This window comes from Strongylocentrotus purpuratus, unplaced genomic scaffold, assembly GCF_000002235.5.
Source record: "Strongylocentrotus purpuratus isolate Spur 01 unplaced genomic scaffold, Spur_5.0 spur5_scaffold_7, whole genome shotgun sequence".
NCBI lineage: Eukaryota > Metazoa > Echinodermata > Echinoidea > Camarodonta > Strongylocentrotidae > Strongylocentrotus > Strongylocentrotus purpuratus.
Genome location: NW_022145613.1, coordinates 7,166,018 through 7,191,463, shown reverse-complemented (window position 1 = coordinate 7,191,463; position 25,446 = coordinate 7,166,018). Strand labels below are relative to the sequence as shown.

Below are 25,446 nucleotides of genomic sequence, written 5' to 3'. Positions count from 1 at the left end.
GTTTCGCTTGATCGAACGTGGTGTGGGGGGGGGGGGGGTATAAAATGCCACTAATACCCAAACCAAAGGATGAAAACACACAATAAAAACGATTACATAACGGAACAAAAGGAAAAGGCACCACAATAGTCCACCATCCTTTGTTGAATAACCTCTATACGAAATTGTCCGCAATGTAGGGTGCGGTCATGTACGTCTTCTACGCTGTATATAGCCCAACACACTGACAGTCTCTGGTATTATTTACGCGGAATGCAAATGATAATTAGGCAAATATACTTGTGCGTCAAATCATTATGATCCACTATGTTTACAACATGTTTATGATTTGAGTAACGGAGGAAACAATGGCGTCTGCCCTGGGCGATTTGAGATTTCTGGTTGGGTTGTTGATCCTGCTCGAAGCTGAAGTGTTTGCGCAAGGTAAGGGTCGTTTTTCTATATTTGCATTCAAAGGAACTAGCTTAGTTAATAGCAAATTTGATAATTGTTTTTCTTATTTTAATTACCAGATAACAACATAATTGCTGTTGATAGGGACGTTTATGATTATCACTTATAATGTATACATGTTTATTATGGTCCGTTTATTATATATGCAATATTGTAAAGTATATGTAAAACTACAGTATATAGTGTTTTGCCATGCTATGTACATTCAGCAGAAAAAAATAAATATAAAGAAAGTGGACACTCTTTATTTTTCAAAATGTTCATAAAATTATAAACCGTCAATAACATGAAATAAAGTATATATCAAACTAAAGTTAACATTAGAGGAGATGGTATAGAGCATTGATCTCGTAATTCGGCGATCCGAGTTTGAAACCAAGGCGATGCGCTATAGTACCCTTTGGTAAGGCATTAATCCTCATTACCAGGTCTTTCGGAGAGGACCTAAAGCCGTCGGTCCTCCCTCTGGTTGCTTATACTAACAAGCATTTATGCTTTCTTAGCAGTCAGGTAAAATAACCACCACTTCACTTCAATTAAGATCAAGTTTTGAACTTTCACGCTTGGATTGGGAAATTCATTTAAGAAAATTCAAAAATAGATCAAAGTAGCCATTCAAAAGTTAATGGACATTGTATATTAGTGAAGACATGCTTATCTGTTCTTACGAGTTACGACAACACACAATGAGAAACAATCAACTTTAGTCTCGAGACTGCATGGTTTTGACAGATCCGGTTTTGACAAGCACTGTCAAAATGTATCCAATGCCCATCAACATTTGAATGGACAGATGCCCCAATTTTTACAGTTTTCGTTCAGACTCATTTAATGTTAAATGGCTATCCTCACTCCTGCATGGCTGCATGAATGGTATAATTCCAATTGCATATCATCTTAAAGAGGATTGGTTCACGTTTATTTTGATATATGAAAGATAATTTATGTTCATTTTTTTTAAATCTTAACTATTATCTATAATATCCTTGTGTTTTGAATGGGTCATTGCAAATTGGCATCAGTGCCACGAAACGTGATCTCTTTTAGTAACCTATGAATTAATGAATTCAACTTAATATGAATGAATAACACAGTTTAGCATTTATAATGATTTATTCAGACTGACAGTATTTGATGCCATCATGAGGCATGTAAGACGAATACATCCGTGTCTTACTGCTATCTTAGTGTATGTGTAATTTATATCAGTTCCTTTATCATTACAATAGAAAGGTCTTGGCTCTGATATTTTTACCTGTGACATTTTCTTGACATCGAACACCGAAGGTTGGGGGGGGGGTGGGGGTACTCACCTAATACGGTTTAAACGGGGATGTGCCGCTCGAATGGATTACTTTTTTCGAAAAAAATCCCCAAACATCGGGTATGATTTTGTGCTGCAAAATCCCTAAGAGTGCCCCCACTTTTCAGATCTTGGCCTTAAACATGGATTACGATTTTCTTCAGGATAATATCTCACCCATAATCTCGTTATAATGAAAATTCCAGATGCAAAATCCCACAAAAATATTGTAAATCATTTTGCTTTTTCATCCAAAGTCCCACAAGTTATTTTCCAAATAAATTGCTACATTATTGTTACAAACGGATGGGTTTTAAATTTTTAAAAAGCTAAAGAGGCTGGAATACAAGAGCAAAATGAGAAAGTACAAGAAAGCGTGCATGCAACGTTTAAAAGAAATTAGAGGAAAAACAAACAGCTGAAACTGGGAAAGCTATTACTAAGTAAATTGAGGGATTAAGGTATGTGAAAGTGTAAATCATTCATGCAAAGTCCCAAATAATGGGTACCATTTTCTGCCAAAAATTACCCTTTAAATGTGTATTGTTTTGGACGCTCCAGCCGCACACCCCCGTCCAAAGCAAATCTGAGTACCCCCCCCCCCCCCACCTCCGGCCCCTAGCTGTGATATGGTTCGTCTCATACCGTATGTGGACATGAATATGAGGACGGACAAATAAGACCATTTTATTTTAAATGAGGAGGAAAGTGTTCCATTTTATTTGATAATTGACATTTTTGTTTACATACCATATATACCATTGAGTCAATTTTAATTAATAACTGTTGTTTGTTGTGTTTTATTCGTATATGCACTAAAGAGACGAGGGTAAAAATAAGTCAAATGGTAATTACATGATATTAATGAAGTTCGTTAATCCCCATTACCCAGATATCCTCGGCTTCTCATTTATTTCTTCAAACAAAAAATATTTAAAAAATGAGGCGTGTCAAAAGGAGGAGGGGACAACAAACTAGAAATCAATTTCTTTGTTCCATTCACGGAAGGGCAAGAGATTTGTATTGAAAGAACTACAGGGGCATATCAAGGGTCATGTCAGTAAGGGGGCACTGGGGGGGGGGGGGATATTTGAAATTTGTCTGACATGAAAATATCCCATACATTTACTTTTTCCGACTCCAAATATGAATCGACGATAAACTTATCCTGTCCTGTTTATGTTTCTCGTTCCGAAGTGAGAATTAATGGTCGGGATATTTACATTTATCTAAATGAAAACGCGGAGGTTTTCGACTAGGGCCCCCCCCCCCCAACTCCGGGGTCGGAATGACCCCATGCGTGTTACCAAAATGTCCGGTAAAGGGGTACTTTTCGTGCGACAAAATCCGGCCCGAGAATTGTAAAAAAAAGGGGTGTATTAACTTTTCACCCGGAGATTTCTTTAAAAAGGGGGTGTTTTTCTTTTTTTCTCTCGTCTCTTTGGACTCCTGAGAAATTGTTCCGAATTTAGGGGGGTACATTGAGCAATTTTCATGATTTAGGGGGGTCTCCAAGGCAGGAAAAGCCCGCAAAAAGCCCGCGAAAGGGGGGTTCGGAAATGTTGGCAGTCCTCAGATAGGGGGTGCTTTCAAAAAGAGGGAACGAGCATTATGCGTACCCTAAATAACACTGAGTGGGGGGCCGGGGTTTTCGACTAGGTATCAATTGCCAAATACCTTTTTTTTAAAGTCTGATGTGGCGTTCAAAGTAACGGAGAAAAAGAAAATGGAGAATGGGTGATCACCCACAAAGATAAGATTTGGTGTCATTTTACAAGAAGGGGTATACGAGGGGTTCATGTTATCGCCGGTGGTAGCGGTGCTGGCACCACGCGCGCCAGATTAGGGGAATTCCCTAATGTGCCATGAGACTGCATGGTGCAATTTTTTTTTAATCGACGGGTGACGTAAGTGCTTCATCCTGATATGCGGTCGGTATCATAGTCATACCCTTTCGTCTGCTTTCATTGCCTCTGCTGCTTTCTTTTCTATATGGAAATGGTAAGATTTCACATGGCTATACTAGATCAAGGCATAAAGTACCGAAATAGATCAAAAACTTGACCTAAATGAAAACGCCGAAGTGTTCGTCTAAATATTTTGTCTGGATAACGTTCGAGATAAATCATGACGGAGAACACCTACGAACTGCCCGGGCCCGAAGGACCAGAGCTGAGGCAGATTCTGGTGTGCGACAGCTATGCGTATAGCCAATGGCTGCGCATAGCCCTTCGAGTTGAACTTGCCGTGCAATGACAGGGCATCATTGGATTTACACAGAAATAACCGTCTGATATGGGTTATTTCTTTAATAAAACTGACATTTGTTGACATTCCCCATATATGTATAGAGGCAGTCAGAGGAGCCAGATGCAATCTCAGCAGAACCACAGTCGATATCAGAGACTGAAGCTTTCGGTCTACATTGCCATTGGATTTGGACTTTAAAGATTGATGCTAATATGTTCGGGCATCGAAATTAGGAGCAACAATATAGCGCTAAAATGTTAAAGAAGTGCAATCAAACCTGTCTATAGCGACCACCCAAGGGAAACACAAAAAGTGGCCTTTGTAGAGAGGTGGTCTTTGTAGACAGGTTCCTTAAGTACATGTTTCAATGAGAAACAATTTTTCAAGGGAAACAAGCAATGTGGTCCTTGTAGACAGGTGGTCTTTGTAGACAGGTGGTCACTTATACTTGAGCAGGTTTGACTGTATTTGATCATGTCTCCTATTGTGCAGTGTAAGAAAATCAAAGGTTTGAACTGAGACTAGATCTAACTAACTCGTTGAATCAAGGCTGAATAGATCGAGTCAAAAGTATGTTTTTCATATTTGATTTATCATGTTTTCATCATTTCTTGTTTTGAACATACAGACACGACACCTCCAACTTTAACCTGCCCCAGCACAACTGTCATCGGCAATGGAGCAGTGGTTCGCTGGGCGGTTCCCACGGCAACTGATGATTCCGGAGAGGTCTTTCTGTCTTCCACTCATTCAGTCGGAGATTACTTCCCTTTGGGAAACACAACAGTCACATACACAGCTACAGATAGAATTGGACTGGAAACAAACTGCTCTTTCACTGTAACAGTGATAGGTTAGTCTTCAAATTCTTCTTAATAATAATGAAATAGTCCATAGAAACAGAGAGATCAATGATATAAACAGCTCTAGTGCGTACAGGAAGACCACAAAGAGAGAGAGAGAGAGAGAGAGAGAGAGAGAGAAATTGGCTTGTAATAAATTAAGGGTGCTTATTAGGAAAATTATATTGTGATGTCAATCTTTTGATCAAACCTTTTCCCCATTAATCAAAACCATACCAGAAGTATCGTCATTTTGACCCTTGTGTACAGTATTGAAGACTGTCCAGCGGCATTTCAGGGGATTGTCGCACACCATTTTTAGATCATTTTTTTCTGGGGGGGGGGGGGGGGGGAGGGGGGAGACAAATTCTAATGGGACATTTTAGGGAATGTTTTCCCCTATTTTCTTTTTGACAAATTCCGTTGTCAACTCACTTTCATATCAAATAGTCTCAGGCCTGTGTACAATTATTCTGCTTTTCTCAATACATGTTTCTCATTTTCTCTTTGATTACAGCGAATGGGTCACCAGAAATCTCTAACTGTCCTGACAGCACTGTAGAGGTCACCGTGTCAGCTGGAGTGACCTCTCTAAACGTGACCTGGACCATACCCACCGCCGTTGACCCAAACGGTGGGGCGGTCACTGCCTCGTCAGACTATGCCCCGGGCGCCACCTTTCAACTTGGTACAACGAAAGTGACGTATACATTTACAGATGATGCAGGAAAGAGATCGAAATGTGTTTTCAAAGTGAGAGTCTATGGTAAGTATCCTTTCACTAATGTGAATGTATTGTGCAAGATAGCTAGAAGGGCAATAACCCTGAGGAAAATTAGATGAGTATAGTGCCCTTCTGGCTCTCAGGAGATGATAACAATATTATCTGTGACTATTTGCATAGAAAAAAAATACATGGGGGTAGCGGGCGAAGCTGCCCCGGAAATACCAAAAAGAGCCCCCAAAATAGGCCCAAAATGTGATTACAACGGCGACTTCCAAAAAGGAAATTGCACCCTAGAGATTCTGTCTAGTTGCTATTGTCTGAAATGGAAATGGATATGAAAAGATGCATCAAATAAGATGATCATTTTATTATTTGAATCAAACTCTTTACATAAATGTCTGTATAAAATTCAACAGGTTGTGCAACATTAGTCAAATTTGCAATTTGACACTAACTGTAACTGTATGATTGCAAGTGGATTCTCGCTGATAAAGTTTTCAAGAAAGTAACAAATCTAACATTTTGGGGAAAAACACTTTCATCAAAATGAAATAATCACTTGTTGCTCAGTGCTGTATTTTGAAAATCAAGATTTTGTATGATATTAAAGGTACATGTACTATGTCCCATTTGCAGGCCAAAAAAATGAAAAGGTTAAATTCCAACAGCATTTGAAAGATAATACTAATTTAGAACTTCCCTTAAAAGGGTGGGGTTTGAAAATGTCTTCAAGTGGGAAAATAATGACTTTGAGTTGTCAAATCGACTTAGGAGCTATAGAGCCAATATTGATTGTCAGACCATTGTACCAAATGGTCATACGTTTTATGCTGCGCAAAGATTCAATCAGTTTAATTTTGGCCAACACAAAATGTGGGTTATTGATCTAGACAAATGCTCATGTACCTTTTACAGCTCATTTTATGTATGTTATTACCAAAGGAAAAAAAAAGCCAGTCACTCACTCAATAGTGTCTGACAGTGAAGTCTAGCAAGGAAACAGGTTTCCTTGCATAATTTGAATATTAGGACACTGCTAACATTCAAATTTCACAGATAGGACATACATGACATATTCATAATTCCTGCAAAAATCTACAGAATTTGAGGTTGGCTGCAAAATGGATATAATACCTATAAGTTGTTTTCCTCTATCAGAAATTGTACTGTTAAAAGTCTATATCACCTTGACAAACAATGTGATGTATTTGGAATTCCTGTTTTCTGTTTTAGAATCCAGTGATGCTGTATCACCTACAGTTGTGACCTCCTGCCCCGATGACATCATAAGGGATGTCACACCGGGAACAGGCGAGGTCAGCGTGACATGGGTTGAACCGACCTTCAGTGACCTCGTAGATGGGAACGACCTCTTTGTCATGCAAACAAAAGAATCAGGGTCGCTGTTTCCTGAGGGGTCAACGGAAGTCCTCTACACTGCGATGGACACAAAGTACAACGTGGTGGAGTGCATTTTTATTGTTACCATTAATGGTAAGTTAAAATCATTTGATGGCCCCTACTCAAAAAGAAAGAATTAATTGCTTTGTAGAATTTTTTTGGAGAATTCTGTACTTTTGTAAATTACAACCCTGGGATAATAACTTAGTCAACAATATTGAGCCTGTTGAAAAAGAAGTAAACATAAAAGAAAGATGCAAATATCCTGGGTTTTCATAATATTGAATAAAGAAAGTATTTATGCTATATGTAAGCCATTTACAGCAGGAACTGGTAGTCCCTGCATGCATTAAGTCAATGGAGTTGAAAGAATTTAGTAGTCAACAGATAACCTTGCATGCATTCAGTTTCTATACTTGGGAATATTTGTTCATTTGCAGTTACCGATGACGACGTCCTACCGACCATCTACAACTGCCCAAACGATACCTTGCTTTGGGTTGCCATGGGTACCACTGAAGTCAACATCTCCTGGACCCCGCCCACTGCGACGGACAATTATGGCACTCCGACCCTGGTCACGACCTCTGACCCTGGGTCAGCCTTTGGTGTCGGGGTCACCGTGGTGAATTACACAGCAACTGATCATGTCAATAATGTCGCCTATTGTTCTTTCACTGTGACAATCTTGGGTAAAGTCACTGAAACTCATCAGGGCAGCATTACATGATACTGTCATAAGTTCAAGTTCACTGACATCCCATTGACACATGTGTTCAATTTAATGCACTCATTCCAATGAGTTGTCAGTGAGCTTGTATTTATGACGGTTTAGTGAAACACTGCCCTGATCTTAATTCTGTTGTTCCTAGCTTTTAATATATATTTTATAATCTTACACAGTAGTATAGATGACATTGAAATTGATATGGATGCAATTTTGTGTCAGTCTTTATTGATAATACTTTTGATAACTATTAAAAGCTTTACTGTACTTCTTTTTTAAAAATTATTTATTGATGGAAAAGTTTTACAAGAATTATCTGGTTGCCAAATAAAAGCTAAGATTCTTGAAAAGTCAGTATGTAAGCCAGCCCAGATTGCCCAGATACTCCAATTAATATGCCCATCTTTTTCCCCCAAAAGGGAAATCTGCATTTGCAAAATGTAAGTAATAATATTAACTTATCAAAACATTTTCATGATACACTTTTGAATTAATTCATAGAAAAAAATAAATTGTCTATATTTTCTCTTTGATGCAGTTGACAACGAAATACCTGTCATCACTGGTTGCCCGGGCAACATAGTGGAGTACGTCCAGCCGGATGTTACATCACTGACGGTGACGTGGGCCACTCCTAGTGTCACCGACAACTCTGGGGAGTTCACCTCTTCTACCAGCCTGGCTTCAGGGTCTACGTTCCAAGCAAGTGTGGCGGGAGAGAATGATGTTGTCATGATGAGCTATGTGGATAGGTTCGGGAACACAGCGATGTGCACATTTACCGTGAATGTTCTAAGTAAGTCTATCGATTGTTCAGTGAAACCTTCATTTAAAGACCTCTCTTTTGGGATGAGGAACGCTGTCTTTATAGGCAGGTGGTCTTCATGGATTGGTTCCTTCAGTGTACGTTTCAACAAGGAAATCTGTTCAAAGTGAACAAATTTTGGCTTTTATAGACGCATGGTCTTTTTAATTCTATACAGGTAGTCTCTAAAGTGGATTTGATATTTGATCTAGGGTGACAGGGTCCTGTATCATAATAGTGGTATCCAATAGAAAACATTATGTGTAAACAATTTTCATGTATGCCAAAGATTTAGATATCAGACCTCATGCCCAATTAACTTTATTGTCTTTAGCTTTACCTGGGAAAAGATATTCTCTATTCATAACCTGTGGTTTGGATGATGACTTTTTGCTATTTTTGCTTATAATAATTATTTTCTTGCTCTCTTATATATCTCCTTTCTTTTCTACCCTTTTTCCCATATTCTCATTCCTCTTTATTTTTTTCTTCTTGTACTTGTTCTATCTGTCCTTCTACTTGTTCTTCTTGTTCCTCATGTTCTTCCACTCCATTCCTGTTTTCTTGTTATTTCTTTTGATTCTCTCTATCTGCTCTTGGTCTTCTTGCTCTTGTTATTGTTCATATATTATTTTCATTGTCATTGTTCTTGTGCAGTTGATATGCCACCTGTGTTCAATTGCCCTGCACCCATCACCCTTAACACCGAGCTGCGTGTGGCCTATGCTGATGTCTCTTGGCCTCAGCTGACCATCACAGATGACTATACATCAATAGCTAATCTTATGGTATGTTCATGTCTCTCCTTCCATTGGCAGATTCAAAGGAGGTGGGGGGGGGGGGTGGATATATCCCCAAATAAACTTTGTTATACTTTTGATATACCAGTACAGCAGAGTAAAATGTATTTGTGTGCCCCAACCAGATATGAGAAAATTGTTTTATTTGCTTGTCAGCATTTGTTAACACCTGACACAGTCATGATGTTCACTCTCATGCAATATCAGCTTTTGAAATTTGAACCACTTTCATGTAGAATTTGTAAAAAGAAGAGAATGATAGAGTACGTTGTTAAAGGATACAATTTACATGTACCAGAAGAAGGAAAAAAGGAGGGTTAAAATGCATCATTTTCATATCTTTTGATTGTCTATAATTATCCTACATTTCTTAGTCAGATTTTTACCAGATTATTATACATTACTTTCCTTCTGTTTTTATAAGTTGCAACTTGACACTAAATATCCTTATCCTACATTCATGATCAGATCACAATGACTCATTCTGAACCACTGAGAGTGTTCTACGACAGCCCGACCACTGTCACTTACTCTGCAACCGATGAAAGAGGCAACGTAGTCACCTGTATCTTCACTGTTACTGTTAATGGTAAGTACAGTAACTTTTATAAAGCATCAGTAAATCACCAGTACCCTCTTGAGAGTTGCGGTTATTTGCAACATGACAAACACGTCTCAACTTGTGTTTTTTTAAACCAATCAGAGATTCGTTTCACAAAGCTTTTTTTCAATGACAAATGACAAAAATCAGTGACAAATCTGCTGATAACGAATCAGAAGCAAGGATTTCACTAGCTTATAACAAAAACTGTCATTTTTCACTGATGACAAGTTTTGTGAAATGGGGCACAGAACACATGTTTTGGAGTTGCTCTCAGTTGCAAGTTCTTATATGCAACAGGCCCCAGAAGTTCTTTTTTGAAACTGAAGATAGAATCATGAATTATCAATTTGATATACATGTAGGAAATTAAATTTGTTTTACCAAATAATATTTTATTAAACGTATCCAAATAATGTTGATTGTGGATTGAATTTAAACAAAATTTTTACCTGTGAATAGCGTTTGAGTGTGGACACAAATATGTTATTTCAAGACAGGGATTGATATTGTTTTGAAGTCTAGTAACGATTAAGCAAAATGATAGCGATTTGTTCATCATGAAGTATTTTATATATGTTAGAATACATATTAACAACATTTTGAGGAATTAAGTGTTTAAGAAATCTCAATATATTGAATGACATTGATACATTGCATTGAGACCACAAGAAGAGACAGTATATTAATTTCTCACCACAATTCCTCTTCTTTTTCTTAGATGTTGAAAACCCAGTCTGGCAGACCTGTCCTACTTTCATCTCCCAACCTCTTGACCCTGGAACCAATTCAGCCATCGTCAGATGGACGGATCCTACAGTGACGGACAACTCCGGGGTTGACCCCGTCGTGACCTCTACGTCATCCAATCCTGAGCTGTTCTACGCTGGCTCCTACACGGTCGAGTATGTTGCCAGGGATGAAACCGGGAATGAGGCTAGATGTGAATTCACAGTTGTCATAGAGAGTAAGAAAGTTTTTGTTTGATCTTTGCTTTCCACCTCATCATTCTTCATCATTCGCAAATGAAAAAAGCCTTAACATTAGCAAAAATGTACTGTAAAAACAAAAGTCTTAGCCATTTATGTCATTTATGTCATATATCTCAATATGACCTATGACTAATAGTAGTGGTGCCACAAACAAAATTAGTTGATGATCACATCAAAAGATCTGTTCCTTTTTATGAAAAAAAGAGACAAAAGACTTAGTAATAGGGTTACATCTCATGGAATTACCCTTTAGCAAATGCCAAGAAGGAACATTCCAAAAATGAAAAACAAAGTCTAGTTTAATTGGTGATTCAGAAAGTTAGTTGAGCTCAGGCCTATTACAAGGGTTCGTGTGCACCTGCAGAACCTGGACATTTCAAAACTATAATGGGTAGGTTTCTCATGGATCCCAGGTGAAAATATCGGGTGTTTCTGATAGATAACCAGTATGTACCAGGCTTGATAATTACCCAATTTAAATCAGGTATCAGGTACGTTTCCTGATTTACTGCAGCTAATACACTCCCAGAAGCATGAGATTTTCAAGCACACCTTCCACTTGCTTCCACTGTACATAGAGTTGGTCATGTTGAACAAATAAATAACCAAAATATTTTATGAAAGGTTTATATATTGCTCAAATCTGTGATCTAATATTGTGAGCAAACATTTCCATAGCACCCCATGATGCCTTTACTTTCATCTTTTGTACCATGTAATTCTTTTCAGCTGATGAAAGCGTACCTGTCTTCAATAACTGCCCCATTGGTACCCTCAACTTTGAGGCTGACCTGGGAACATCCACTACCATCGTGACCTGGCCGACAGTTAGAGCGACTGATGACAAGGACTCTAGCGTGACGATAACCTCCAATTACAACCCTGGGCAAGAGTTCTCCTTAGGAACGTACAGTGTGGAGTACCAGGCTAGGGACGATGCAGGAAATATTGGTTATTGTGGCTTCACAGTCGTTGTTGCAGGTAAGACCAGACGGTTTGGTGACGTTGTGACTGATAGTTGCAGGAATTTGATCCCTTACTTTCTTGAAGTACTTTGCAATCTCAGTTAATGTTTCTTCTTTGTTCTTCTAAGCAGCCCAATAAATGCTCTATGCCAAATTGCTTGTTAGACAGGCCCTTAATGTATATTTACAGTTGTTTTTCCTGGCCCAGGTGAGTTACGTAGATACCTTGTTTGAGAACATTCTTTAAATATTGATTATTGTACTGGTGTACAATATCATTGCTCTTCACATATCTATCAAAAGATTTCCTGCATAGACCATGCTGTACAAATGCAGAGCATTGAAAGTCATGTACATGTTGGGATTACAAGATAACAATATTTTTACATTTAATGTTTATTTTCAAAAGATTATCATGATCATCCTCTATTCCTAATAATTATTGTTGTTGTGACTCTTTTTATTACTGGAGATGGCATTTTTTGATATTTTGAGTTTGACAACATTTTTTTTCTTTTCCAGATCTCCAACAGCCAGAGATAAGATCCTGCCCGACTGACCAGTCATTCTTTGTCCTCAATGCCGCCAGTGACGTGGGAGTCTCCTGGTCCGAACCTCAAAGAACAGACAACTCTGGCACGGTGACCCTTTCACAAACTTCTGGAAGTAACTCTGGATCTCGGTTCTCGACAGGCACCTATGAAGTTGTCTATCGGGCTGAAGATCCAACTGGAAACTTTGCAGAATGTTCCTTTATGATCTTTGTGACTGTTAAACAAGGTAGATATACTTCATTAAAGTTCCATTTTCCTAGGACTGTATTGTTGAATGCTTTTACATAGTATTCTTTGGCAGTTTGTCTTTTACTGGAAAATGGTTATTTAATGCAATAACTTGAGAAGAACATATGGAGCACCTTTAGAGTCGAAAGCTTAAACAATGTAGGTCAAAGATTTAAACAATGTAGGTCAAAGATTTGGAAGTCAAGATCTCTAAGTTTCATAGATCATATAGTTTCAGGGATGATTTATTCTCTCAGTTTAAACCATTTGTTTGTGTTTGTACTCATTAAAGATACCATAAGTCTTGACGGTACCCTCACTCTTGATATTGTGCGAGGCCTTGATGGAGTTTTTGGAGGTTCAACACGCCAAGACAATCTACAAGATGATGTAAGTATTGGCATATCTTCACTTAAAGGTATAGACCAATTCTGGTCATGCAATTGTGAAAGAAACGTTGTGGAATCATTCAGAAAAATTTGATCATCTAACATATATGTATTGGTGTGTACTGCAAGGTTCTGGAATCATCAAAATGATAACAAATTTGGCCCATGCAGTCTTGGTAAAGTTACAAGCACTGTACGAAGAAAGATGTATATGGGACTACACGATATCTATCCAGGGCGGATAGATATGATAACATACCAAATGTATCAATTAGTAGGCGGTTTCCCGGCAAAATTTGTATCATCACGTATTAGACAAAACATATTCTTTCACATGATTGGTAATAAGAGCTTCCATTTCATTCTCTTGAGAGGGGGGCGTTTCCAAAACTGGTATACCTTTAAGTCATGGTTGTTTTATGATAGTGCACTTGATGAATGAGCTGTTCAGTGATTTCTAAATCATGTTGAAATCCAGAGAGGGTATTCTTCATTACCGAATAATATTACATGTATGTATTACAAGATTAATACATGCCAGCAATAAAGCGTAAATGCAATTTTATTGATATTCCAAAATATATCTGAAGATTTATATTAAGCTTGTCCCCTGGCAGGTTGCGAATTTTTTTTCTTCAATTATGTGTAACTTAGAATTTCATTCAACATACCGTAAAATAGCTTCATCATGTTCTTTCAGAAGATTTTAATTTAAAATATTTATTGTGGTTGGGGTATGTTTTCTCCAACTGCAAATGATGTGCATTATATTTTATAAGGTTCATTTTAAATAAGAAACTGTAATAACCTAGTATTTTTGATCAAATATGTTGCTCAGAAGTCTTGAACAGCATTAATACACGACTTAACTACAGACCCTGATTGAATTCCATTTTCAGTCAGCATTGTTGCATAAATTCATTTATTTATGACTTATTTGACTTCTGCATTAAAACAGCTTGACAACTTGTTCAGAGGCACCCCCATCGGAAGTGACTTTGTGGGACTAGAGATCACCAGCAGTCGCTTTGATACTAATAGTAACTACGTGATTGGCTACTCCATCTACCTGTGTGCTACCTCCCACTACAATGAGGAGAGCATCAAGGATACCTTCAATAGCGCCCTCACAGGGGCTAACATGGACACCTTTGCCGCTTCAAATGTCATTGTGACTGATTCACTTGACTTCAGTAAGTCACTCTACCGAGTTCCAGTTTTTTTAAGGGCAGCAAACATAGACTATCTGTCTAATATTTTATTGTAATCACTCCATGGCAGTGTTTCGCAAAGACTAAGATCGACTTTATGTTGGACTTAACTATGGCAGGCCATTCATGCCACTGTTTGCTCTCACCATTTACTGGCATTGGTCTCTCAAGGGACGTACAAATCATGGTCACAAATCTACAGATTTTACATTTTTGGATAATTCATTATTGAAGGAAAAATATTATCTAAAGATCATAATGGTGAGAGCAAATAGTGGCATGAACGGCCTGCCATAGTTAAGTCCAACTTAAAGTTGGACTTTCCTCTCTCTCACATGGTGCACTCGCAAGCCTACTGTATAAACTTAAAGTTTATCTTACTCTATGTGAAACACTGCCCATGTCATATTATAATTTGCCTTGTTTGTTGGTGTTCAAATAAACACAATCAGGATGACACAAGTACATGAATTATATATTTCATGGAAACATCATCATTCTTCTTAGCTCAAAGGTAGATAAGGATGCATTCAATAGATCCAGCCATATAATGAGATCCTCCCAGCACGGTGTTGGTTCATGTATTTGACAGCTATATAATTAACTCATGGTCTCTACTCTCTCTCTCTTTCTCTCTCTTTCTCTCTCTCTCTTTCTCTCTCTCTCTCTCTCTCTGTCTCTTTCTCTCTCTCTCCCTTTCTCTCTCTCTCTCTCTCTCTCTCTCTCTCTCTCTCTCTACCTCTCTACTGTATGTGTCTGTTTATCTCTCTACAGATGTGGTAGAGTTTAGGGGTCAGTTTACACTGAAGAGCATTGAGAATCCTGGAACCGTTCCTGTCGAATACCAATCATGCTGCTCAGATCCATCCAGCAGTACCTACCAAGCACTTCAGAACAGAATCTATGATCATGTAAGTATACCAAGATAGTTATATATAGTCAAATTCTAGTTATAGTTATGAAGGAATATAAATTGTCATCTTTTGTTTGAGTTTGTACACTGAAATAGTTTCTTGCTGTCATATGACAACTTTCAGTGCCTCATATTATTTTTAAAAGAGAGAATTCATTCTAATTAAATGAAGAATTTATACAATCATCAAAACAGAAATATGTTAATGTTGAGGGGAAAATATTGCATATTGTGTAAATACAGATACCCTGTCTTATGTACAGTGTATGTGTAACTTTGTATATTACATTTTCCAAAGGCCCTAAACTATCTTACTATGTTAAGAATGAAGTATTATACAGTACATGTACATTTTAAGACATAACCTCTGTGCCACATGTTTCCAATTTTTAAATTACCTTTTTTCATATCCCTTTCAAAGTAATACACATATTAAATATCATTATAAAATTGATGAAGATGCATGTTTAACTGTCTTGGCCTATGATTTGACAAAAGGAAAAAGTGATAATGTTGAATCCTAATGTTTCCTTAACATCTAAACTTTTATGTTTCTTGACACCATCACATTGTCATCCACACAGTTTCAACGCACCTACGGTACAGTGACACCTTTCAGGATGTCCAAGATCTTGTTCCTGACCCCAGGAAGTGTTATTGTAGACTACACTTTGACCTACGACCCCAACTCTGCCCCAGCTGCTTCTAGTCTGGAGCAGAGGTTCAATGACACCGTGACCTCTGTGACCCTTGAACTCACAGAAGGGGTCAGCACTGGGCTGTACCTGGAGGTCAATGGGGTCAAAGTTGGAAGTGTACAAGGTATGGAATTTATGTTTTATATTTTTATATTTTACTTTGAAATGGTCAAAAGATGTTCAGAATGTGCTTTCTAGGCAATGTTAATTTAGGATGAAAGAAATCTAGTTTCTCCTTTTCTTCATCATGAAGCGGTATAAAAATGAATAATCCACAGTCTAAATTGCAGTTGCATTCTGTTTTCTATTCAGCATTTTGCCATGCCATGCACAGCTTTACATCATGAAAAATTTGTAATAATCCTTTTATTTTGACATCAAAGTCAGTCAAATTCAGTTATTGCAATACTGCTTTATTCATGTTATACAGTATCAGCAACAAGGTGCGGTTTCATTCATAGCTGAATGGTTAGATTGCATGTTATTACTCAACGTTATCTGTTTTGTTTGTTTTGATAGCTGTTTGTTCCAGTGACTACTGCTTGAATGGTGGCACCTGTATGATCACAAACTCAACCTCATATGATGTCAGCTGCAGGTGAGCCAATTTAAGTCAATTTCAGGGATGAAATCGTCTGTGGTCAATTGTCTGTTTACAAAAATATACAAACAATATGATAATGCCCATTTACTGTTATGAATTGATATTTAGGTTGTGAAGGAGGTGAAGTTGGATTGAGAGAAAGGAAGAGGAAGAAGATGTCAAGGTGAAGTGGGAATTTGCCAAAATTATGATTTTCTAAGATTGTTTCATACAAAGAATATGGTGTCAATTCAAATTTCTTCACTGATAATCATTTTGAAGTCTAATATCTTTATTTAATTGTGTCTCTATTTTCAGCTGTCCGTACCGATACTATGGCGATAGATGTCAAAGCCAAGGTGAGCAAGAGAATTGCCATTCATTATGTGTGCATTTATAAACAGCCCGTTCTCGACTCTTTTTGGCTAAAATTTATTTAAATTTGGTTTGATAATGATATAGGTCATCGTTTTTTTTAGATTGTAAAAGGAAGAAATGTTTATCTACATATCTACCTGAGTTTTTGGGGCAATGTTAAAAGGACTTTCTGTTTTGGGAGCTATTCAGTCTTGTAACTAATTTTCATATTAATCAATTACACCGATTTGGTTCACCATGAAATGGCCAGTGTAGATCAAAGTCTATATATTACAATTCAGTTTACAAAATGGCACTGATGCTAGTTTTGCCCTAAATTTGTTTTATGCAAAGCAAAAGCATTAGTTTGAAGTAAGGAAATATTGAAAATACAATGTAAAAAAAATGAGGGTATAGGAAAGGGAGAAAAGGTGATACAAAAAGATAAGAAATACATAGGAAAGAGAGTGGTAGTAATGTATGAAATGGCGGGATTACAGGAGGTGAAGGAGAAGAAGAATTTTTATTTTATTTTTATTTTTAATATAAATATTATTAATTTGTTTTTGTTATCTTTGCTTTACATTATGTTATGAATGCTTTGGGAACTATGCTTGTACAATGCCTAAGGGCTTTATTTATGTACTTCCCCATTTCATTTTCTAAATTTGTTTATAAATTATTTTGTGTCCTTGTATTAATATAATTTTTAACCGAGAATGAAATAAATGAGAATTAAATTGAATTAAAAAATTGCCTATCCCTTCTTAAATCATAACTTCCAGGTTTAAGCTGGCAGGTGATTGTTGCCATAGCGGTCGGGGCGGCCATCTTCCTGATCCTCCTCATGTTGGTCTTGGCCTGCTGCTGCTACCTCATCACCTATGCAAGGGTGAGCGCTGCGGACGAGGAAGAGCAGAGGAGGATAAGAAAGAAAGAGAGGAGGTTGAGAAGATTGTACCAGCAATCCATCGCTCAGGTCCCTCTTATGATGGTCCAAAAACCTCCCAAAGTCCAAACACCTCTTTCAAGACAACGTCCAATGGTAAGTTTGCCATGATGGCCATCAGATGCTTCAGGTTGTCTTTTCTGTCTCTATCTTCTTGTGGCTTTCAGTAAGAGATAGGTCCAATTACGACTTGAAAAATTGTATGAACTTTAACTGTGAATGAGAATTTAAATTTAAATTTACAAGCTGCAAAGTCACAATGACTACTTGTGTAACACTCAATTTTTGCTATTTGCGACAGTTTCTAGCCATGAAAACAGCCATCTTTAAAAACGTTTGTACTAACTTTTCTGGTTTTACAGTATTCCAAGGTGTCATTTTATGAGAGTCAGTACCAAGGTGCACTTAGACAGAACAACAATTACAGGAGTTAGGAGGATAAAGACAAAATACATATACATACCTGTATACATAATAGCATGAAGAAAGTTTGATAATTGAATAAAAGAGTGATCAGAAATTATTAAGGCTTGATGTGAGCAAACTTGGAATGAAAAATTTGTCATAAGACCTGAGTTCTTAGGCATCCCATCCCCTTGTAACCATGTTTTTAATGTTTCTTTTGAATTTGTGAGGTGGATCGTAGTTTAAAATAATTCCTTTACCGTATACAGTTGGCTCTATTGTATTTGAGAGATAAATTTCTTCCTACTAATTGTTCAAAATCCCATCTCTTCTTTAATCTCTGATTTCCTTTGCCACACAGAATGACTACGTTTATACCAATGGCACCTTTAGGCGTGAAATCGTGAACGAGCGCCAAGCCACCGGTCCTACGTTCCACCATGACGACAAGAAGAAGAAGGTTGCTCATCCTCGATCTCCACCCCTCAAGAGGACCCATCCAGTGAGTATGACTTTAAAGCCCTTCTGTACTAGTTTGGCCAGGACGGATTAGACCTCCCTGCATGGTCACTGACAGGTGGTTATCTCATCAAATCAGCTCTCAATTAACATAAGAAAAAAGGGGATCACGGGGGACCAGTGGTCACCGATTAGGCATTGTTTGTTATATAGAGGGTGCAAGTAACTATAAGTAGTGCAGTGGGGCTTTAATGGCAAGTCCACAGTGTTTGGTCTTTTACCAAGTATTCTGGAGTACCGGTACTGTTCATTGTTGACATCAAAAGTGCAGGCCACCAGCCTCTCTGTAAAGGCCACCTGTCTAAAGTGGTCACCCATATTGCTTCCCTCTAGAAGTAAATATAACTGAAAAAAACCTGTCAAAAAAGACAACCTGCCTACAGTGGCCACTCTCTGCATTTCCCTTGGGTGGTCTTATTAGTCATGTTTGACTGTTGCATCATCCCTTGTATTTCTTTCGATCCAAGCGACATTAAACTTTCAGATTCATACAATCATCAAATACTTAAATCTGAGGTAGTCGGTATTTTACGGGACAAGGTAGCATATAGACTTAGCGTTTAACCCTCACTGTATTTTAGTTTGACATATATAACTGTATCAAAAGATGTGCAATGTATTATTTAGATTAAGTTTCAGGGAGCATATGACTGTTGCTAAGTTTTTTTTAACTTCATAAAATTTGTCAAGGATCAGCAATAAACGTACCATAATGATTAATTATGGACCTGAAATCCTGCAGTCATACCTGTACCTATAGGTTTAAGTATTTTAATGGAATCAACAGATAAGAAGATGAGCCATGTGTTGCACTTGGCTCCTCGTATTTAAAAAACATTTGACAATCCAAGATAAAGGGCTGTGAATGTCAACAGATAATCGATAGAGGTACATCTCAATATCTATTTGTTATAATATCTTCCCCGTTTTAAAATATCATCATCGTTTATAATGAATTCTTTTAATTTAATATCTTTTCTGTAGCCTGACGAATTTGTGAAAGAAAAACGGAAGATCAGGGAAAAAGGACCGAGATTCGGTCATGACAGCGATCCACCTGTAAGTAAATTAACAAATTATTGATTTATATCTTAAGTTTCTTATTTTTTAAAATTCTGTTCTCATGATTTTTGTTATCCTCTAACATGTTTTCAATTTTAGGCATTCCTTTTTTTTCCTCTATTGCTTTATTCTTTATTTATTTTTTCTCAATCCAATCCTGTATTCTGATTTTTACTTCTTCTTTCTTTCTACCCTTTTTCTCTTCTATTTACGGCCTGTTGATTTTTTTTCTTTGTTTTCTTAGCCCTTGTTTTAGTTTTATTCTCTTCATAAAAGTTGCCATTTTCATCCCCAAAGATGTTTGCTCCAGTGGAGAGACACGTATAGGAATATGGAATTATATTTGCAGTGGTGTGAGATTGAAAGTGCATTTTTGTTAAACCTTTTCTTTGCATCTTTTCCTTTCCTATCTACTTTTTCCTCCTTTTTCACAATTTCTGGTCAAATTCAATATACATTCTTTTTTTTCAGTGATATATTTGTTTAATTAAATAGAATTATAGAAAATTGGCTATGGTGTGAGATTGAAATTATAATTTGCAATTGTTTGCAAGATGATCTGAATCTAGTGATTGAAGTGCATTTTTTTGTTATATTCACTTTCCTTTTCCCATCAATGCATCCTACCAGCTTTTTATCACAAACCGCATGAAAAAAGATATGTATTAGCCACCATTAGTATAGAAAACATCATAGTTGTAGCAATATATTTGCATATTTTCAAGCCAATATAAAGGTATATATTTCATAGCTTCTTTTCTGCAGTTATTAGATGATCGTATAGATTTTCTGTATATTTCATTTTGTTCTATCCGTTATTTTATTCACGTATTCTTACCTGCCAAGAGCATTTTAAAACAATGACACCCCCATATTTAGTAGGTAGTCATAATCCAGAGTAATTCTTACGTGGGTCTGATCTTGGGTCATGTAATATTTTGGATGATGTGTTTCTCAAATTTGTTTAAACTAAAGAAAAAGAAGAAGGTGAAGAAGGTGGTGAGGATTCTATCCCCCTATCCTACCTCCTCTCCCCCATCCCGAATCCAAAAGATTCGTAAAACAAAGGTGAGATAGAAAACCGACTAACTCCAAAGATTTTTAACCCAGATGTGTGCACGTGTATTGTCATGAATAACATGGTGTTGTCAGGAACCTTGTCTCGGCAATCTAGGCATCCTTAACAGGCTTCACTTCAAATTACAGGGGGTTGTTTGCTATTAATGTTTGTCATTTATTTAGTTATTTTTTATTAGGATTATAACATGGATACTGTCATATATGTTTAATGGTGGTTGGCATTCACTCTGTGTTTAACTCCATTTTCATCAGCTTCAAGCTTTCAATCATCAAATCTATATAATTGACCATACTTAAAAGTAAAGTAAAGCCCTTGAATCTGGTATATGTTGTGTACAAAGTTCTACCTAATCAAAACGTTCATGCATTAACCCTTTATCATTCACAGAGGTATAGGGCACAGTAGTCATCATTAACCTTGCCGATAACATATCTATGATGAATTTAACTTTATATTACATGTTTTTTGTTCCATTTATAATTGAAATACTATAATACACAAAGATGAATCTTTTTGTGATAATGAGACTCATAGGCTTTGACCTACATGTATACATGTTACTTTACAGTTGAGGGTAGGTATTTATGGCTTGAATCAGTGAAAAGAATTACTTTGATGAGGGAGCATTCTATTTCCACTTAAAATTATTGGAACAGTAGGAACGAAAACAATTGCTGTTTCTTATTACAGATAGTAGATCAGTAATATGTTAACTTTTTATCTACTGTACTACGGATTGAAATCCGATAGACTGCCACATCATATTATGGCATACATTTTACAACTGCATTGCTTGTGCAATTAAAGTTGACAATGATGGGCTACTGTTTGTTTTTGTTTCATACGTTGATTGTAGGAGATTTTCTTTAGTCATGGATTCACTAATTTGTTCATTTTATCTACATTTATGTATCTATGTGTCTATTACTACTGGATTTTCATACATCTATTTATTCATCCATGCAGGTAACTGATCAATTTATATAAATTATTCTATATTTCCTTATCCATCTAATTAGCTGTTTTCCTGTTTGGTAAAAATTGCATGCAATGTATATTTTTTGAGGACCACTGTATACGTGTCAGAAAAGTTTTTTTCCATTCATTATTCACATTAATTCAAATTATTCCTAATAATGTTACTTTCATCACTAATTAATCCATTTTTGAGGGAGAAAAAAAATCATTTGAATTGATAATAAGTCATTAAATTCATAGCGAAATGTCTTGTTTTCGCCCAAACGATTATATCATGTGGGTACTTCAAACTGAATGCTGTGGTACAGTGAGGGTTTGATCTGTGAGTTTTGGCAGTGGAGGAAAATGACATCTCACCAAATGAAATTAAACTTACATTCAATTTCAAGTTTACAAATAAATAAAGAAATGATGTGTTCCCAAAAATTTGCGGTTTAAAATGTACAACACCTAAAAACCTTTAAAAAAAAAAGTAATTTGTGAAGACTATTATTTGAATTTGAATATATCAAAATGTCCCTTTATTCCATGTTATGTGGGGCGTAGGTCAATAGCTGAACTCATGGAATAATCTTTGTTTCAGCTCTCTCACCTGGTAAAATTTTTAAAGAAAGAGAAGAGGGGATAATATATTATAACATTTAAGATTATCAACCTATTTCTTCAATATTTTTCCTGCATCTGTTAATCTTTTTTAGCCGGAGCCAGAAAAGAAAAAGAAGCGACCGAAGGGACCTCATTTCCATGCTGAAAAGGAACCTGAACCGGTAAGTCCTTTTTTATTCCTGAAGGTTCTAATTAATTTAACTTTTTTTTGACGAGTATGGAGCATCAAGATAGATATAAGTTACGACAACATATACCAAATGGAAAAGAATATCTCAAAAAGAGGACTTTGTACCATATTTTTTGCATTTCTTGTCAAAAAGTGCTTTTGATACACCCTGATGGATAAATGAAAGACATTACACTAAAGTTTCTTCTTTTTGACTCTATTTTCTGATATGTTTGTTCACGGCAGTTAGTTGGAAATGGATCAATGCACTGTCCAACCGCTTCTATGTATGAGTAAAAGTTTTGAAAATGAATCATTTTTTGTTCAACTACTATGCAAGAAGGATCATATAACAACGCTTATCGGAGTATGGCAGACTTTAGAGTAAGTTGCCCAAAAAGTACTATACATATGTATGTATTTCAGGACACATTCACTTAACAGTTACATACATAAGTAGAAAATATATGTTATTAAAGTAGAGTGTGCTATGTTTCATTAATTTTATCTTTGTATGTTTAGTCATAATGACAAATAGTTTGATAATCTTAAATGTCATCATAATATAATATTTCCCCTCTTATATGTTTTTTATAAATTTTACCAGGTGAGAGAGCTGAAACAAAGATTATTCCATGAGTTCAGCTATTGATCTACGTCCCAGATGCTTGGACTTCAACCAACTTCTTCATTGAGCTGATCTCCCGGAATCCTTTCTGTATCTTTCCATGTGGTGCATTGCTGTATTTATCACAAATACCCATGAAAATTCATCTATTCAAAGCCAGAATGGTGTTAACTCTGTGTTAGAGTATTTGAGTTAATGTCCTTCTAGTTCTAGATGACCTCTCCTTTCCTTTCTCTCTTTTTCTAGGTATTACAATGTAGAAATACATATTCGATTACAAATGATTTATTCTAAATTTAACCATCTATGTTATATATATTTGTTGTTGTTGCTGTAATCTTATGTAACAAAGAAAAAAAGGAAATTAATGTTTTAATATTGCAACGTTTTACAGTTTAAATCAAGGCCATGATATCTGTGTGTATCAGAAATTGATTCTGAACTCAATATTATGATTGAGCATCACATCTGTCATTTCCTGTAAATTATTCTGATAAAAAGCAGTATGAATTGTTTAATGATCTTGAAAAGCAAAATGGCATTATGGAGAGCTAGATGTAGGTGTATACAAAAAAATTGTTACAAATATGTTACATTCTTGATTCCTTACAAAGTGAAATTCGGTTATCATGTATATAAGTTTATCTATGATATTTTTCGTCCAAGAGTAGGTTGAAAGTCTGAATGCAAGATTGTATGGATGACAACATACATGGAAATGTACGTATATGGAAATCTTTTTCATTGTTCATATTGCAGTATTACAAAAAGGAACATTAATCTTGTATTTTAATCAGGACTAAATTCATAGCTTTCAAAAAATACATGTACCTTTACTTTTATTTAAAAAAAATATTTTGGTGATATTTAGTACTTAAAAATAACAATTCCATGGTAATTTGAGTGTTAACGATGAATTTTATCAGTCAAAATATGGATATACATGTATTTGTTTTGGTGTTGATTCAACAAATGTATTTCTGTTCATGTTTAGACTCTGTTTCAAATTATATTGATATACCTTAATAAAACATTTATACATGTATTCCCATTTTGAAATTGTTATTGTGAATATTGTAAATGGTGATACCAATTTTATGGTAAGATGTAGTATATTTCATTTTTCTCCGTTTGCTCTATTTTGCTTTTACTCTTTCTTTGTCTTTCATAGATATAGTAGGGCTTGGTTTTAAGTCAATTCCAAATTTAACCAGTTTTTTCAAAATTAAAAAAATATGACATTTAATCACTGAACAAGCAAAAAATATAGTTACACAATGGTGTTCTTTGCATTTACAATTTTTATTATGATTCTGAACACCCTCCTTCCCCAAAATGAAATTGTACACAGCACCATGAAAAAAAGAGAACCTCCACCAAGAAAATAGTAGTATTAAAGAATAACATACAAAATGTCATATTTCAGAATACATTATACATGTAATTGAATAATAATATAATATTTAGGATGTAGCGAAGAGAATTTCAAAGAAATTTACTGAGGAGACTTAATTTTACTGGCATTTGGTTGAATGATATAAATCCAGATATGAAATGAAAATGGTGGATTGATTTTGTTCATTCAGTAAAATAATCTATATTTTATAAAACCAATGACAGTTATAACAGTTACAGCAACTTGTTATTGATAAAAAGTTTATAAAACAGGGCCGTGGACAAAGTTAGTATGTTTACATGAATACCAGCATTCATATTTACGAGGGACAATCCATCATGGCTTCTTCATTTCGTTGAATTTTTGTATAATCCAGTACTGATACAGGTCAAAGAGTTCAAAATTCCATTGTTAACAGCAGCATAACACCATACAAAAGTACGTCGGAGTGAGAGAAAAACAAATTAGTGAGATGGAGAAGACATAAAGTTAGATGAATCACTATAGTTTCGTCCAAGATGAAAATTACTCAAAAACTGAAAATTGTTTTTTTTTCCTTAGTGAAATGGGTGAAAACATATTTTTCATTATTATTTGGGACACAGAAAAAGGGAAACAGTCCATGTATTACTTAACACATTGATACAGAGTTGCCAATTGTTCACTTTTTTGTCTTTGTTTGATTTATCTCACGTTTCACTAATCTCTTTTGTTTCTGATTTTTTGATTGAACTCTGATCAATTTTACTGGCCTGCAGATTGTTTAATTCAGAATTGTTTCCCTGCACATTCAGGAAAAATATTTTCACACATAACTTTTACAATGCAGAATTATCATACATATCACATTAATA

The 25,446-nt window shown here is 36.0% G+C and overlaps 1 protein-coding gene across 2 annotated transcripts; it reads left to right on the top strand.

Moving 5' to 3' along the window:
• Positions 1 to 174: 174 nt before the first annotated feature.
• LOC575774 (hyalin) lies at positions 175 to 23,459 on the top strand. 2 transcript variants are annotated; one of them, XM_030973746.1, is made up of 23 exons: positions 175 to 423; positions 4,635 to 4,859; positions 5,366 to 5,614; positions 6,809 to 7,069; positions 7,417 to 7,668; positions 8,242 to 8,499; positions 9,166 to 9,296; positions 9,777 to 9,897; positions 10,631 to 10,876; positions 11,631 to 11,882; positions 12,389 to 12,646; positions 12,941 to 13,038; positions 13,996 to 14,230; positions 15,023 to 15,159; positions 15,746 to 15,983; positions 16,379 to 16,457; positions 16,761 to 16,801; positions 17,585 to 17,844; positions 18,515 to 18,655; positions 19,657 to 19,731; positions 20,710 to 20,802; positions 22,492 to 22,560; positions 23,176 to 23,459. In XM_030973746.1, the coding sequence occupies exons 1-23, from the start codon at positions 348 to 350 to the stop codon at positions 23,218 to 23,220; spliced, it is 3,840 nt and encodes a 1,279-aa protein (XP_030829606.1). In that variant the 5' UTR covers positions 175 to 347; the 3' UTR covers positions 23,221 to 23,459. The 2 variants fall into 2 exon arrangements, with proteins under 2 accessions (XP_030829606.1, XP_030829607.1); XM_030973747.1 differs by lacking the exon at positions 20,710 to 20,802.
• The last annotated feature ends 1,987 nt before the right edge of the window (positions 23,460 to 25,446 follow it).